Below are 17,875 nucleotides of genomic sequence, written 5' to 3'. Positions count from 1 at the left end.
AATTTCTTTATATAGAAAAGTCGTGTAATTTCCCATACAACTGCATTTACTACATAAAAGACCTCGGCACACAAAGAAGAGATTAACTTAATGAATTTATTTGTGACTATTTGGCAGAGAACACGCCAGTCTGATTCACAAAAGACTAATTATCCAAAATGTGCATCTGTGAAAAAAATATGTTTTTCCCATCCAGCTACCCGAGAGGACCACTTTGCTGAAACCAAGGGCCATTCTAAACAAAGCAAAACCGTCTAGCCCACATTCTGAGCTATTTACACAATATACAAATATGGGGGTTCATTCAATTACTTTGGGGGAATGTCTAACCACAAGAGTAACACAGTGCTGGAAATCCCAGATGGGCAGTATGGCTTAGACAACCAACTAAGGTGGAAGGAGCTTCAGTCCCTAAATTCTAATCGCAACATCATTAGGAAAAAGACAAGGGCACTCTTTGCGTTTTTATGCTGAGCCATAATTCTTTGAGCCACTGTCCTTGGAAAACATTTTTAAAGCATTGATTCTCTGGACTTTTAAATACTTCTTCTTTGTGCTTTACACCATAGGTAATTAATATGGGCTACAAAGTTCATGGGACAGGGCAAAAGTGTTGTGTACTCTTGCATCCCCAGAACTTAGCCACCGTACTGATAAGAGTTGATGCTGAGAAAATTTTAATGAGTGAAAACATTACTCTACATCACACTCAGTAACCTCCATAGATCTCCCACTTACTAAGAATAAATGAGTCACTTAGAATACACACCAACTGGCAGTCAACTGAATCTTCAGAACCAAAGATTTCTCCCTTGCTTCAGCAATGTCTTAATGCCTAGATTTGCTGCCCACATTTTCTCAAGAAGAATGTCCACAAGTTCCCTCTCTTTGAGGTTATAAGTGTGATGTCTGAGCACTTTTGTTTTACGCAAATGCTACAATTTCAGCTCATTTTTACAGGTCTTCCTATAGCATGGAGAGGCACTGAGGCAGTTTGCAAGCCCCTCTGCCCCCCTGACAAATAGGTGAAAGAGGAGAAGCAATTAAATAAGGCTGGAAGACCAGACTGGCTCTTTTCTGTTTCAAACAATGCCTACCTATCAAATGCTCTGCAACCTTTTGATTTCATGACTAAGGATTTAATAAACTTATTATTTTAACGAGTAATAAACGAGTAAGAAAGTCCCCTCCAGGAAATGATCATCCCCAATTTAGTTCTTTGTTTTCATTCTGTTTGCTCTGGCAAACACAAAGGACGTGATGTGTGCTATTTCAAAGGAGAAAAATATTTTGGAGATCATGCAAGCTTAGTTTTCTGTTTGATGTTTCTCATCAATGTGTGCATTATTTCCACGTGTGCACACGAAGCTGGAAAGTGTAAGGCTAGGTCGGTAGCTCTATGCCCCTCACTGATACCAACGACGACCTACACCAGAAGCCTGTGAAGATAATTTTTTTCAGGGTTCTAGAGCCCTGAAAGGCTAAATTACCAAGGAGCTTTGATCTAGTCCACAGAATGACAACGGCCGTCTCTCTAAATAAAACCCAAGATAAAAGAGAATTGCAAAGACAGTACTCACTGGAATCTCTACCCAAAAGACAGTGCATGATTCTTCAGACCCAATCATTGTGCTTGAAAGTGGTACATGGGTAATTGATATAACCCCCAGGCAGAGTACAGGGTGAAACAAAGGTGGTTACAGTGGACAATTTGACACCGTCTTTACCTACCGACAATGAAACTCAAGAGAAAGAGCAGGCTTGCTGCCTGCTAACTGCAGGCAAGCTATTTATTTGATTATGTCTCAGTTTCCTAATTTGTGAAACAGAGGTCACAGTACTTTCCTTAGAGATGTGATGATTAAATGAGATAACACATATTAAGATCCTAGCATGGTCCCTGATATTTGATAGATGTGCAATACATATCAAAGTATTTCTTGTTAAAAACCTGTATTAAGGAGATCAGAAGCTATCATATTTGAAGTTAATCACTCAATAAGTTACAATGCACATGATATTTTGTTCTGCTAAAAGAAACATAAGGTTCCTAAAATGTCTTCAGACCTCAGAGCTGGACAGTTGTCTTCTGAGAAATCCTCTGGATGGCCGTTTTATCCGTAGTCCCCTAGAACAGGACACATAACAATGTCATTGCAAGCCGGCTGGCATCTCAACACACAAATTATTTCTACATCAGGCGGCGAAGATTAGAAGCAGAGCCACACCTACCGCCAACACTACCGTGCAAGCCAGCAGCACACAGACAGAGGAGCAATCAGCTATCTGCATCAGGGAAGGGCTACAGCACTGTACCTTTGCATCTAAGGATCCCTGCAGGAAAGCGAAGTGACCAAGGCGCCCTGGGGAACACGCTCAGAAGGAAGTCACTGACTAGTCTCCATCAATGGCGGTCATGACTGTAAGTGGTGGTGAAGCTCCGGGCTACTCCTCCAGCGAGAGCCAACACAGCCTCAACTCACCGTCATTTATGGCCCACCCATGGAGCTTGACTGGGTGCACACACCTCATAAAGAATAGTTGAAGTTGGCTCAGGTGCTATCACTTTGCCACAGAGGTGCAAGGATTCAGGGTGATGTCTCCAGGACAAGTTTCTGGTGCTGGAGCTTCCGGAGCACCCCTGATCATTTCAGAAACCACACAAGGTGTTCTTTAGTGAAGTGCTCTCTGGGAGCTTCTGGATTGAAATGTGTCACTCGTAGAACATTTTTCATATCTGAATTCTCACATCCCAACACCCATCTCTCCCAATAGGTTAGGAAGGGAAAACAGTAAACTTCTGTAAAATATCTGTAAAATCCTGTCCACATGGATGAAACCAAACAGAGCTGTCTTGGAAGATGGCCACAGACTTTTCACGTAAAAAATCTTTGATATGTATTGTTTTAAGCATAACATAAATACCCATGTAAATACCCAGTTTAATCAAATCTTAACATTTTGCATATTTGTTCAAAAATTATTGAAGAGATTAAATATCACAAGTAGAGCTGAAGTACCTAGTTTAAGCTTCCATGATACTTCTCTCTCCCCACCCAAGGAAAACATCATCCACCATTTGGGCTTTATTATTCCTGCACATACATACATTCAATTATTGCACATGCATGCATCTATAAAATATCTAATATTTTTGTTGTTTTAAAAAGATAAATTGTGTTAGCTGGTATATATCTTGTTACAACTCACTTTTCTTGTTCAACATTAGGTTAAGCATTGTTTGCAATAACAAAAAAAAAATGGAAAACCACCACCAATGATTAAATATCCTGTGGCACATCTGTGTAGTAGACTCCTATACAGATGTTAAAATCAACGTTTTCCCAAGAAGTAGCTTTACATTTGCATAGAATTTCTTTTGTCATACACCAGCAAACTTTCGGGGGTTTTTTTGTTTTTTTTTTAAGTGTGTCTCTTAAAAGCAGGATAGAACTGGATTTGGAGTTTTAATCTAATCAGATGACTTCTGTATTTTAATACTGGAGTTTAAACCATTTGCAGTTCTTGTTATTACTGATATTTTTGTACTTGATTCCATTACATAATTTTGCTTTTGTTTTGGACTTGATTCTATTGTCTAATTTTGCAATCATTCGTTCTTCCTTGCTTCTTTTTCTTCCTTTTTGCCTTCTATAAAGTCGATACATTTTCTATATTCCCTTTCTTCGTTGTTCATTTGTTGATTTTAATATTATAGGTTATATTTAAATTATTTCACTGATGATCTTTTCTGTTAAAAAATTACAAAATCACAAAGTTCCGCCTAAGACAAAAGAGATCTTAGCATTCTGTAAGTCCCTTTGAATTATGCTCCTTCCATCTACAGCTTCTGTTTCCTATTTTAACAGAAACATTGGACATTATTTTTATGGCGACTAGTTACTCAAATTTACCAAGATGTTTTATTTACTTGTGTGTGCATATTAATTCTTATATCTCATACCTTGCTTTGGGGCTCACTTTTCTCCTTGTTGAAGTATATTCTTTAATATTCCTTTTAGTGAAATCCGGGAACGGTAAGTTATGTCATTGTATACCTGAAAATGTTTTCACTTTGCCTGCATTCATAACCAATAATTGACCTATAATAGCTATTAAATATTGCCTTATTTTCCCTCAGCACATGGAATATATATCTTCATTGTCTTCTGGCATTTACTGTTACCAATGCAAAGTTTGCTGTCAGTTGGTTGTCATTTTATTATGCTTGCAGCTTTCCTGAACATAACCAGCTTCGCACAGCATTTAAGACTTTCTATGTAACTTTACTAACAATTGTCACCCCAATAAATTTTAATTAAAAAAAAAACACTTTCTCATTCTTGATGTAATTTTGGGCAATCTCATACAATGTCTTTAAGGTATGCATTTGGTTTTATTTATGGCAATTTCATGTAGGTAGATCAATTGAGGTGCATTTTCCATCTAAGTATCTGAGCCTATAGAGCCATTTATCTATCTTCCATGCTCTTTTATTGAGATAAAATTCACATACCATAAAATTCACCATAAAGTGTACAGTTCAGTGGTTTTTGTATATTCACAAGGTGGTGCTACTATCACTAATATCTAACTCTAAAACATTTTCATCATCCCTAAAAGAAATGCCACACCCGTGAGAATTCACTCCCTATTCTCCTTTCTCCCCAGGCTCTAGCAACCCTTAATCTACCTTCTGTCTCTATGGATTGGCCTATTCTAGATATTTCACATCAGTGGAATCATACAACAAGGTGGCCTTCTGTGTCTGGCTTCTTTCACTCAGCATCATGTTTTGAAGGTTCATCCAGGTGATAGACTGTACCAGTCCTTCAGTCCTTCAGTATGACCAAATAAGCTATTGTATTGATATACCACGCTTTGTTCAGACATTCATCAGTTGATGGACATTTAGTTTGTCCCCACTTTGTAGCCAGTATGAGTAATGCCACTATGAATATTTGTGGACAAGTTTTTGTGAGAACCTATGTTTTCAACTCTCGAGAATATACCTAGGAGCAGAACTGCGGGGCCATATGGTCGCTCTATATTTTTTTCTAATTAAAGTTTATTGGGGTGATAAGTGAAATAAGTCAGACCGAAAAAGTCGAGAACCATATGTGGTAAATACAAATGTTTCATTTTTTGAAGGAATTACTAAACTGTTTTTCAAAGTGGTTGCACCATTTTACATCACCAACACTGTATGAGGGTACTAATTTCTCCATATCACTGTCAACACTTGCATTATTCTTGCCGTTCTGGTACATGTGAAGCGGTATCTTATTGTGGTTTTGATGTGCATTTTTCTAATGATTAATGACATTGAGCACTTTTTCACATTCCGTTTGTATATCGTTTTTGGAGAAATGTTTATTCAAATCCTCTGTTCACTTTTGAATTGGGTTACTTGTCTTTTTATTGTTTAGTTGTAAGAATTCTTTACATATTCTGGATAATAGATCCTTATCAGATATATGATTTGTAAATATTTTCTTCCATTCTGTGAATTTTCTTTCCACTTTCTTGATACTGTCCTTTGAAGCACAAAAGTTTTTAATTTTAACAAAGTTGTATTATCTTTTTTTTTTTAATTGCTTGGGCTTTAAGTGTCATATCTAAGAAACCATTGCCTGATCCAAGATCATGAAAATTTATCCCTGTGTCTTCTTGTAAAAATTTTATGGTTCATGCTCTTTCATTGGTGATATGGTTCCCTCTCTACGTTGTGTTTGGTATACCGTCCTAAGGGCTATCTTCCAACATTAATTCTCGTTTCAGCTATGTTCCACCTTGAGTTTTTCTTTCTCCTTTAAAATTCCATTGACTCTATGTTTGTTTCTTTTAATTTCAGATTTTAAGTTGCTTCTATCTCTGTTCTTGTTTCCACACAACTTTACTTTCTCGTTTTTGAGGATAATCCCTCCATTTGACTTTTTGAGTATCATTTTTTTTTCTCTCTCTTTTTTAATTTATTGGGGGTGACAATTTTTAGTAAAATTACATAGATTTCAGGTGTACAATTCTGTATTACATCATCTATAAATCCCATTGTGTGTTCACCACCCGGAGTCAGTTCTCCTTCCATCACCATATATTGGATCCCCCTTACCCTCATCTCCCACCCCCCAACCCCCTTACCCTCTGGTAACCACTATTGAGTATCCTTAAATATAATATTTTAAATTGTTTGACAGCCTGCAGAGGTAGAGGCATTTGAGTCAGAAGGAGGGAAGGTGTGGTGTCCCTGAGGTAGGAAGGAGAAGCAGTGAGGTGGCCATTGTCACGAGTGAGATGGAGAGTGTCTGCTAGACAAAGCATCGTTAACTATGTCAAGTGTTTTGAGAACTGCCCACTCCACCTCTACAGATTTTGGGGTGCTCAGAATTCAGAACTTCCAACACCCAATCTGGGGCCAGTTTAGACTTTGGCCAAACTAAGGCCCAAGACCAGGGGGCTGAGCCTCTAACTCAAAGGCCTCGGAAAGCCAGCCGGCTGGCAGTAGGCCTTGAGCACAGCCTGTGGGGACCAGGTCAGCTCTGCATATGCTTGCAGACGTCCAGGATGATGTCAGAGATCCCATCTGACTCTGGGCTGTCATGACCTTCCAAAGAAGAGCAAATTGCATCACTACACACCGGAGTGGCTTGATTTACAGCTGTCTTTCTCCTAATGTCTACAGTCCTAAGGGCACAATAACCATAAGCAGGGACAAGACGAAAGGGGACTCTGGGGATTGCAGAGCGAGGTCGGCTCAATACGAAAAAGCAAGTTCGGATAGGTGATGCAAATGCAAACTTAAAAGGAAGCCTTTTTCTGACAGTTGCTTTTTCGATAGTCATAAATTAAAATGGACACGGTTCACTCACACACCCATACACCCAGCCTTATAAACACTAATGAGCACCTAACACGTGCTTGATCCTTGATAGGCACTGGGGCAAAAATATACACAAATAAATAAGGCAGTCGCCACCCATGAAAAAGCCACCTATCAATAGGGAAAAGGGTTTATAAGCAAATTATTATAAGTCAATGTTAATTCTACCTAGATGATTTGGAGAAACTTCAAAAAGACATTACCAGAGGGAGAAAAGGGTAAGTGTTTCAGCCAGAGTGATAGAAGGAAGAAAGTTCAAGGGCTACTCAGTGGACACTGAGCCCCGTTCTTGGACTGTGGTAGAGCCGCTACTGAAATTGAGGTTGAAAAAGCAGGTAGATGTAGATTATATTTCACCTAAGATGCCACTGATTATAAAGTGAACTATTATTTCATTATGTCACTGCTAATTAAATTATAATACACCACTGATTGTGAAACATTCCTATTTCACAGGAGCCAAAATGCAAGGCACTGTCTCTCTCAGAATGGATAAAATACAGTAATTCTCCAATGAAGAAAAGTAAAACATTAGAAAACAAATATTATTTTAAAAGATCACTATCGATCAAATACAGATATAATTTTTTCTCATCAAATTAGTAAAGCATTAATGTTAGCATTAGCAAGAGTGTAGCGAAATGGCAAAGTCACCACTGGAAGTATAAAATAATTGTACCTTTCCGGAAATCACTTTGACAATAATGTATCAAGAACCTAAACATACATGTGCACATTCTTTGAGCCAGTCATCCTACCTACAGGAATCTGTCCTAAATCCATAGAAAGATTTACATACAAGAACGTAAGGTTATTGTAATAATAAAAATACACGCTATATTAATGGCAAATTATCATTGAATATACAGTTGGTCCTCAAACAACGCAGAGGTTAGGGGAGCCGATGTCCTGTGCAGTTGAAAACCCACATGTAACTATAGTATAAATGAATCGTGGTATAATCATATGAAATGTTAGTCAATCACTAAAATTTAAAAATATGTATTTAATAGCATGGGGGAAATCTCATAATGTAATGGTAAATTTTAAAAGGGAGGAAACAAGATTCCATGTCGAATATAATTCCAATCTAGGGAAAAAAGTATCCAATAAAGACTGGAAAGAAAGGTAATCTTGCTTAGCTTGGAGTGGTAGCATTATTGGCAAAATTTTTCCTTCTTATAATTTTTATTTTTCATTTTTTTCTACTATGTTCACATTGACCTCTTATAATCTCTCCTTTCCCCCAAACCAATGTATTTTTTTCCCAAGTTCTACTTGTTAAAAATTAAATTGTGGCAGAGAATGTAAGCCTATACATAGAGACAGGATGACCAACAGGTGCCCCTCATATTAAATAATGATTATACAGAATCATCATGAACACTTCAATTTTCCGCTAAATGTTAGATGGGATCCAGTACAGAACATGTATGACTTCCATATTTCTCAATGGTAGAGATTAGCTATGAGCACCCTCCATGAGTCAGAACGATGCTAAATTTATCAGCATTATTTCTCATCCCTATCATCACACAGACAGATGAGAAAACAGCTCCAAGAAACTGAATAAGTGTAATGAGCTTGCACAATATGCACACAACAGAGACGGGATTTGAACCCACGTCCTTCTCTCACTAAAGGCTCACAATTCCTTCTCTGACACCATCTGTCTTTCAGAGAAATACTTCCATTATGTGCAGACCAGATGAACATTAAGGAAGATCAAGATTCTATTCTTTCCGTCAGCAAGCAATGAACCAAATATGGATATACTATGCCCATTCCTGAAGGAACTTTACAAATGTGGACGACAGAGGCTGTCTGATAATGTGGACTAGACGAGATAAATAAGGAAGCCGGATTCTCAGTTTACCAGCTGTTCAACTCCACCCCTGAGAAACCAGTTCTTTCTGATGTCTGTGGTCGCTAAGGTCATGGGGCAATGTTGCTTACCCACCTGGCAATGTAAGGCGACCTGTGGAGCTAGCGCTTGGGGCTGGTGAGCTGTGAGAATGCTTCTTGGTACCTGTAAAGAGGAAAAAGAACATAAGAAAAAGGAGGATTGTGGACAGACTTCTCGGATAGGCAAATGCTCATCGGAAACATTAGCAAGTGAGCCAAACGTTTGGGTCTGGACACATTTAGAAGAAGCTTGGGTGAGGTTGTGATAGCAGTACGTACTCCATGGTCCAAAAAAGCCAGGAGCACAGACTTTCCCTCTGTGCGCTGGGCCATTCTCAGTCTTCCGGTTGGTATGTCGGGAACCCACACACCACTGAGCAGGGCTGCACCATACAGTCATCAGGAAGCTTTCTAAATATGCAGCTGCCTGAGTGCCACCCCCAGAGATTCTGTTTTCATTTGTACTGGGAGAGAACTCCAGCATCAGTACTTCTAATGGGTATCCAGGGTAAAGAACTACTGCTGTGGAAGGGAAAGTTCTGGATTTAGAATCAAGGAATAGGGGTTTGTCCCTATGGCTTTTACTCATTATTGGACCTCAAATATATTCACTTGGTTTCTTTGAAGCTCAGGTCTTCATCTGCAGAATAAGGGAAGTAACAACTATATCAAAATGTTCTGGTGGGGATTAAAGGAGCCAAGGTGGGAGAGAACGCTCAGGAAGTATAGGAGACTACACGGCTGCTAGAGACTGGGGGGCTCTGCGTACCCCACATCCGGCAACAAAATTCCCATTAAGAAAGAAATTATCTTTTTTCATATAAACAGTTTAGTGGGCCCAGAAGGAATGAAAAGGCAGCCCCCTTTTCAGGAAGGAGAGAGCAAAATGAAGGGATGGCGGAATGGTTCTGCAAAAGAACATTTGTGGGTGTGCGTGTTATATATACACACATATATACATATTTTATTTTATATATATACACACATAGACATGCATATATATACATGTATATTTTACACATAAATACAAATGTTTATCTGTTCATTCATTTCTTCATTCTGCCATCCCGAGTGGGGCCAAAGAGGCCCAGAAGCCAGAAGCCGGCAACATGGCAGATGCCTGGCGTCTGGGCTGGCAGAAACGCAGAGACAATTCTTACGCAGAAGAGTTACGTGATTCAATGTGAAGCGATTTCTGTAACAAGTCCCCAGGACCTCCCCAAACTTCTCATGAAGTCTGCTTTACACGCAGCGTCCTCGTGTGAGTGGAGGTTGGGTTAACTGGGAAAGCTCTGCCTGCGTCAGCACAGCCGTGGAGAAAGAGCACAAGGTGACCCAGCAAGTGACGAGCATCAGAGGAAGCAGGAACGTGGGGTTGGAGACGAGGGGGTAAGGTTTCCCTCCCCCGAATGCCTGGTGTGGTGTGGAGAAATGCCCTGGGATGGTGTCTGAGACTGTTTCATCTTAGTCTTAAAGAGCAGGGTACTGCCGCTAACATTCTGTGGCATTGTCAATTATTATTGCCATTATTGGCACTAGTAGTAGTACCATTCGTAGTATTAGTAGCAGTAGTAATAGTAAAAATAAAAAGCATAAAATTAATCGAAAGACCTCAGACCCACCAAACTGTTAATGTGCGTGGGGTGGGGGAAGCTGGACAGAACTTTATGTCTCCATTTTCCAGGTCTCGTGGCTGCTTTGAATGTCAGAGTTGGCAAGGGGCTCAGAGGGCCCACACCCGGCTGTGACTGTCGTTCAGAATCCCCTGAGGCAATTTTTATTTAAATATGGCTTCCACTGTCCTTTCCTGAAGTGGAATCTCTAAGGAATAGAGCCAGAAGCTTACATGGCAACAAGTTCTCCAGGTGAGTCTAAAGGTCATTGGTCAAATGAGGTGTCTTGGACAGCCCGAGGTAAAAGATTTACCCGAAGTGAATTAGGCAGATGCAAAAGTAATCGCAGTTTACAACGTTAAAAAAAAAAAAAGGCAAAACCGCAATTACTTTTGCACCAACATAATACTTTGGGTGGGGGCCGGGGTTGTCTCATCACACAACTCAAGGGGATGTCATTCACACTGTATCCTACACAAAGGATGGTGCAGTCAGTTGGTCCTGATCAAAAGCACTACCAGGATGCAAATCCATGCCTCTGGCCCGGTCCTGAGCCACTTCCGAGCCACCAGAAATGCGTCTGTGTCTCACTGAATCTGCCTCCACAATGGGGACACCAAGACTTTTTACTTGTCCCAGTATCCCTTTGGGATAGTTTCTCAAGGTCACGGTGCTATGTGGGCCACATAATTCTCTGTTGTAAAGGCTGTCCTGGGCATAGTAGGGAGTTTAGCAGCAGCTACTCATTAGGTGTCAAAAGATCTTCCCCTGTTGTGATCATCAAAAATGTCCTCCAGACAAAAACAAATGTCCCCTAGGAACCAAACTGTCTTCAGTTAAGCACCATTGCCTTAGGACGAAGGCAGGGTTTAGGTTTGTTGTTCAGAGCAGTGAGTCCTAATTTGACTGATTGGTCATTAGTAATAGTCACTGTCGCACATCAGGTAGTTACTATGTTCTAGGCACCGTATTAGCTGAGGATAATTAAACGGACCTTAGTTATCTTTTCTGATACTCTCAGATGATAAAATGACTCTCATTTTACAGAATTTGAAAACAAAGGGAGTTTCAGTAATTAGCACAAAGTTATTGAGTGTTTGGGGGAAAATTTAAGCCATGATCCTTCAGAGCTCAAACCTAGAGAAACTTTTCCCCATGACTCTTGCTGTTTCTCGATCAATCCATTACCTAGGTTTTCTTTAAGTGTAGTCTTCCAAAATTTGCTTAAGGCTAAGAAAAATGTGGAACAATTACTTCAACAAAAAGGAAAAACAAAACCAGATTCCCAGACCTGACCAAGTGCCAGGGAGTCAGCATGGAGGGGTGGAGGGGGGAGAGGGGCTGGGTGTTTCCCAAGGGTCCCAGGTGATTCTGATCTTCAGGCAGGCTTGGGAAACCTGCGTGAGACAAATTTCCTTCCTCTTGTCTAACTATTGGAAAGTATGGCATCTGGCTCCTTTGTCGAAAATCATTTGGCCATACATATGTGGGTTTATTTCCGGGTTCTCAATTCTGTTTCACTGGTCTGTGTCTCTGTTTTTCTGCCAATACCATGCTGTTTTGATTACAGTTGCTTTGTAGTACAATTTGAAGTCAGGGAGTGTGATATCTCTTGCCTTGTTCTTTTTCCTCAGGATTGCTTTGGCTATGCGGGGGCTTTTGTGATTTCATACAAATGTGAAGATTTTTTATGGTTCTATTTCTTTTTAAAAATTCCATTGGGATTTTGATGGGGATTCCATTCAATCTGTGTATTGCTTTGGGCAATAGGACCATTTTACCTATGTTGAGTCTTCCAGTCCATGAACACAGAATACCTTTCTACTTCTTTGTTTTCTTCAATGCCATTTAATAATGTCTTATAGTTCTGTGTCACTGACAATATAGGGGAATCTTGAGATTATCATGCTAAGCAAAATAAGTCGGACAGAAAAAGTTGAGAACCATATGATTTCTCTCATATGTGGGATGCAACAAACAAGACAAACAAACAAAAACTCATAGATACAGACAACAGCTTAGTGGTTACCAGAGGTTAAGGAGGGGGCTTGAGGAGGTAGAAAAGGCTAAAAGGGGTCAAATAAAGGGGCTCCTAAAAATATATGGCATCTGCTTTCGCAGAATACTCTCGTGAAGTTAAGAGAGCAAAGAGAATATTGCCTAATGTGAACACTTGAAAACTGTCAAAGCACTGAATAACTACAAGCTTTCAATGTTATTACCTAGAAACATTCACTATTGCAAGATTATTTTATAGAAATGCTTGGTGCATTTCTTTTTTTAATCACCTACTATGATCTTCCAAAACCCTGCAGTTTGGTGGCTTTTACTTAGGACAGCTTTTCATCCCCTTGGCATCTTCTTTGCAGACTCTGAGTGAAATAGGACCTTCTGAGGGCGTCGGGTCAGTGAAAAAGCAGACCTCTAAGCCATCTAGAAATGTCATTATTTTCTCTGTGTGCTTGATGACATGCTCATATATCAGGAAGGGGGGAAACCACCCTCATCTCTACTAATCGTGAGTCATAAACTGGTAGCCGGTGGAGACGCATAAAATAAACCTGTTTGTAATTTCTCCAGACCTCCAGACGGCACCATGGACTACTGGGGGTGATTACATTTTGAGTCAGCCTCCCACTGGCTCCCCATTAACTGAGGTTGTGCTCCTGAAAACCATTTTCCACTCCGCAGTCACCAAATTACCTATTACGTTACTCAAAGTCCGTTCGTGGGAATAATGCTCAACTTATCTCAGTTCCCGTTTCTAAAACCCTTCAGTTCTCCCTTGCTCCACCCTCAGGGAAAACATCAGAAACGGAGCTAGGAGACCTACCTCCAGACCAGATTCCCAACTACTCCCCTGCTCCACGCTGCCAGACAGTCTTGGGACACAGAGAACTTGCCGCTCTGGGACTTAGCGTAGAAATGTTGCCCCACGAGTGACTCAGAATTCACTCCGTCAGTGCTTTTCGATCCTGGCTACACATTAGGAGCATCTGGGGAGTTTAAAAGAAATTATGTCGCTACCCAGGCCCTTCCTCCAGAATTGCTGTTTTTAATTGGTCTGGGTAAGGCCCAGGCATGAGCATTTTAAGAGTTCCAGGGTAAGCGTGGTCTGCAGCCATGAGTGAGAAGCTTTCAGTAAATACCCATTCTGTCAGCCATCAGGGGAAACACTTTTTCTTCTGAACGAATGGCTTCTTTTCGTTTTTATCTAGGTTTCCAAGAAACTCAGATCCAACTTCTGACTTAATGCTGGGCATTAATGACTTAATTAATGACTTAGTGCCTATCGGTCTGCATGCCTGCAAACTAACATGTGTCCTGGTTTGCTTTATCCACACTAGCTCTACTTCCCACCTCTGGTTTTATTCCGCTTTCTTAACTCTTTCAAAAAAAAATAAAGCAAAAACACATGGATTAAATTCCTCTGACTTTAGAATTCTGCAATGTTTTATAAATGAGGTCAGTAAAGTGAAAACATGAATAAACAACTCTACCATTGCATCAGCTAACCTTCATTATCCTCCTCCATAAAAATTAAAAACGTTACTTTCAGGATGGAACTGTGAGGATCGAGTAAGAGGACACGTGTAAAACTGCTCAGTAAACCGTGCAGTGCAATGTTGTGCTCGTTGTTAGTATATATTCAAAAGAAATGTGTGCGTGTGTGTGTGTGTGTGTGTGTGTGTGTGTGTAGGGTGACTAGTATGTCATCGTTGGGAGCAAAGCATTTTAAGGTCACAAATTACATCGTGCTTGACCCAGAGCATCTGAATGTCTAAAGAGTAAACAACCTAATCAGTCAGCTTGGGGCAGAAATGTCATCACCACAGCTGGCGAGAATGGAAAGTATCTGTTGACAAACGAATAGCTTTCAGATATTTCAAATGAATGTCCTTGGCTGGTTCAGCGAAAGGGCAATAAATCCAGTTCATTGGGAGTCTGGAGAAGGGGACAGCGATGGAAGTGACAACCAAGGCTGACCGCGTTGGGGCACATACACATACACACACTCAAGACTCAGGACGTGAGGTTAGTCCTAAGCCCCAGTGATTTGCAACTTGACCTCCAACAAATAATATCCCTTCTGCCAAATGAGGTGAGCGCGGCCAAGCACAAGCCTGCTGGGAAGGGGTGATTTAAGAGCCCCTGAGACCATGTGTCATCATTAGTAATAGTCCAACAACAGCCATGTTGTTATAACACAAGCAGATCCCACGGGCAGAGGTGGCTGCTGAAACACTGAAGTAGGAAAAGCGTCCGTCAACCTGTTGGGCCCTTTCGATCCCTCTCTTTTAGCACACTGCAGTGTCTGCCTGCGCGATGGCTACAACCTCTGATCGCTGTTGCTAAGCGCATCTACTATGTTCCATTTGGGGTGTGGCGGACATCAACAAGCCGTTGCCTGATGCCTCAGAAGAAAGTATCATCATTTTTGCCCCTTTACAGCCCTAACAAAAGAGCACCAAGAGAAGTCCACGTCCTGCCTAGTGCTGTGGAATCGCTGAAAGTGTGGAGAGTTTAGAACCTGTCTCTCCTTCCCTAGGAGCTGCTTTCCAGTAGTATATAAATTAGAGTGGCATATTTAGAGTGCTTAGCAACGTTTTTGCTCCACAATACAACCACCTCGGTCCTATGCTTGCTTTCATGTGACTTGACCTCTGTTCGTCACAAAGAATGATGACCAGAAACACAAGAATTATTCAGACATGCAACCCTATATGGTGCTTAACTATGGCCATTTCAATATTTGAATATGCTTTGGAATTAGGCATATGAATGAGGAGCCTGAAAAAAATGTTCACAACTTCTGACCCAGTAATTGCACACCTAAGAATTTTTCCAATAGAGCTATTCAGAAATTCAACAAAGCCTTACGTACAAAGAGCTCCACTGCTACATTATTTGCAACTGTAAAAAATAAAATATAAGTGTGTAACTTAACTGTCCAACAGAGAGGTGGTTAAGTAAACTGTGCTAAAGCCACAAAATGAAATATTAGGTTGCTACTAAAATTACATTAATAAAGAGTTTGTTTTGTAAATGGGACAAGCTTACAATCTAATGTTATATGAAAAAAAACGTAATACAAAATTAAATATACCATACTGTATGCCCTCTACTGTGTAAAAATGCATAGCAAAAGATCATAAGGGAATACAGTAAAGAATTGTCAGTGAATGAATAATCATTATGTGGGGTATTATAAGTGATTTTAATTTTATCATGCTTCTCTGTATTTTTCAAAATGAGTAAGTTCTGCTTTTGCTTTCAGAAAAAAAAAGAAATTAAAAGAAAAACAACCAACATGTTCCAATGCGTGGCAAACACAGCCCCCTTGACAGAGTAATAATCCAGTGGAGTTACCACACAGGACCATACACACAGGTGGCCCAGGTAGGAGGGTAATATTTATACAACATGCATCATCGCCACTAGGGGAGTCCCTATTAGTGGTCGTTCTGAAGGAGGCAGGCTGAGTGTCACCCAGTATGGAAACCACTTTTGTGCCCACAAACAGGGGTAATTACTCGTCCCGTCAGACTCCTTGTATTCATGGCTGGAGAGAAAGAAAATATTGCCAGGTAGCCTTTTCATGAAAAACAGAAAGAAAAAATGTTTGGAATTCGAAAACTAGCATCGCAGGACTATAAAACCATAATATCATGGTACCCAGAAGAAAATTGAACATATGGAAGCCAGCCTAATTTCACGAATGCCTACATTTCTTATGCCTCCAAGGAGCTTCTGATAACCCATCCACCTCAAAAAAGAATATATGAGAAGTGATACACTGTGTATATCTCCCAGTGTGAAGGCAAAAGCATTTGGTATGGGTATTATGTGGTGTTTGGAGGAATACAAAAGAGATAGGTGGTTGAGCAAGTTTGGACAGCCTCATATCTGGGACAGAACATAGACAACAATGAAAAACATTACAAGAAATAAACAGCCTATTCATTTTTCAAATTCCAATCCAGAGGTTAATTCATTGTTTTTATTTGGTAATCAGCAAAACATACAAGTAGTTATTCATTACTGGTTGCTGGGGAAAATTATACATTGAGGAACTGTCAGACTCATCTGTGCAATAAAGATTTACAATGAACACATAATTTATTGAGAGCAGTTTAGCATACTCTGTTTTACATGAATCCCTATGATTTATTTTTGCATTTGGAAATGTGATGTTACGGTATTTGAATAGTTTGTTTTAGTACAAACCAGCATCTAGGGAACAAAACATTCTTCTTTAGAATGAATGTCCATTCTCTTGCCCTTTGATATACAAATGCAAATTGAAACCTGCATTTTATCTACTTGAAACATATTTCACATCATGGAAGTACCTTCTATCTCTGCCATAAAATAAAAACAAGTCCATTATACCATCTTCCCTGGTAGAACAGAATTCTCAGAACATAGCCAGAAATCCCTTCCTTATTCCTCCAAAGGATTATTTACTTGGTGTAATTTCAATTGAGGTTTGAGGTTTGGGTTCTGCTTGCCTCCTTCTTTTGAGTCTTGTTAAACATTCTTGATATTAATCCAGACATCTCCCACAAATCCAGCTGAACAGCAGCAAAATCTAAGTCTGAGGAGATGAGCTGAGTTATCCATTCACATATGGCCAGTGCCCTTATTAGGAAAGAGTCTGCACAGCCATGGTGAGGGCACAGCATCCTAAAGACAAAAACCTTGTAACAGCAAAAACTCTCCTCTACCCAGAGGGAGGACAGATAATGACAGCGTTGTATCAACCTCCAAGTGACTCACCTTGGTTGGGGTTATTGATTTCCCATGAAGATTTCCCTTTTCCTGCTTTCTTTCCCCAATCTATTCCATCCACCCCAACGACCCCTACCCGACCCTTGGCACCCAACACTTCCTCATGTGGATTACACTGGATCAAGATGCTTTTGGTTTTTTCCATCATTTTGTGTTTCCACGTGCTAAAATGATACGGCAAGCAGAAAGGCTTGCCTGGACAGAGGCAAAAAAAAGGAATCTGTGAAAGGTACAAAAATGAGAAGAAAAAAGGAAAAGGTAACAGAAGGGGTATGAAAAAGAGAACTTTTAAATTAGGTGGGGGGAAGAATCTGGCTGTACAGTGGGCACCAGAGCTGATAAAAACCTAACCGAGCTCTACAAATGAAAATAGCACGTATTTTTTAAAAAAATTTTATAGCATATAAAATCGTATAAAAATATCATCAAAGCAAGGAAAAAGGAAAATGTATACTGTACAGTTCTAGCTCAAGAATCAGTTACTGGACAATACCTGTGCTTTTTACTATAAATCTATGTGTGATGAAATTTCTGTACCATCACACATGTACCACCCACTCAAACACAAGGACGCTAGTACACAAATCCCTACTCTAAGATAGATCATGACAGAGAAATGAAGAATATATACAACAATGTGCCTTCAGGGTGATGTAAAAGCCATTCCAGAGCTACTGAGTTTTCA

The 17,875-nt window shown here is 40.0% G+C and overlaps 1 protein-coding gene across 5 annotated transcripts in view; it reads right to left on the bottom strand.

Moving 5' to 3' along the window:
- PDE1C (phosphodiesterase 1C) overlaps positions 1 to 17,875 on the bottom strand; it is a 424,317-nt gene that overhangs the window by 10,974 nt on the left and 395,468 nt on the right. For 3 of the 5 annotated variants that reach the window (XM_033088617.1, XM_033088621.1, XM_033088622.1), the window contains one exon: positions 8,841 to 8,909. In XM_033088617.1, the coding sequence (XP_032944508.1) occupies positions 8,841 to 8,909 (69 nt within the window). Of the gene's footprint in view, positions 1 to 85; positions 2,129 to 8,840; positions 8,910 to 17,875 lie in introns of those variants that run through there. The other 2 variants (XM_033088620.1, XM_033088619.1) reach the window with 2 other exon arrangements.

Source organism: Rhinolophus ferrumequinum, chromosome 20, assembly GCF_004115265.2.
Source record: "Rhinolophus ferrumequinum isolate MPI-CBG mRhiFer1 chromosome 20, mRhiFer1_v1.p, whole genome shotgun sequence".
Taxonomy (NCBI): domain Eukaryota; kingdom Metazoa; phylum Chordata; class Mammalia; order Chiroptera; family Rhinolophidae; genus Rhinolophus; species Rhinolophus ferrumequinum.
This window is presented reverse-complemented; position numbering and strand designations above follow the sequence as displayed.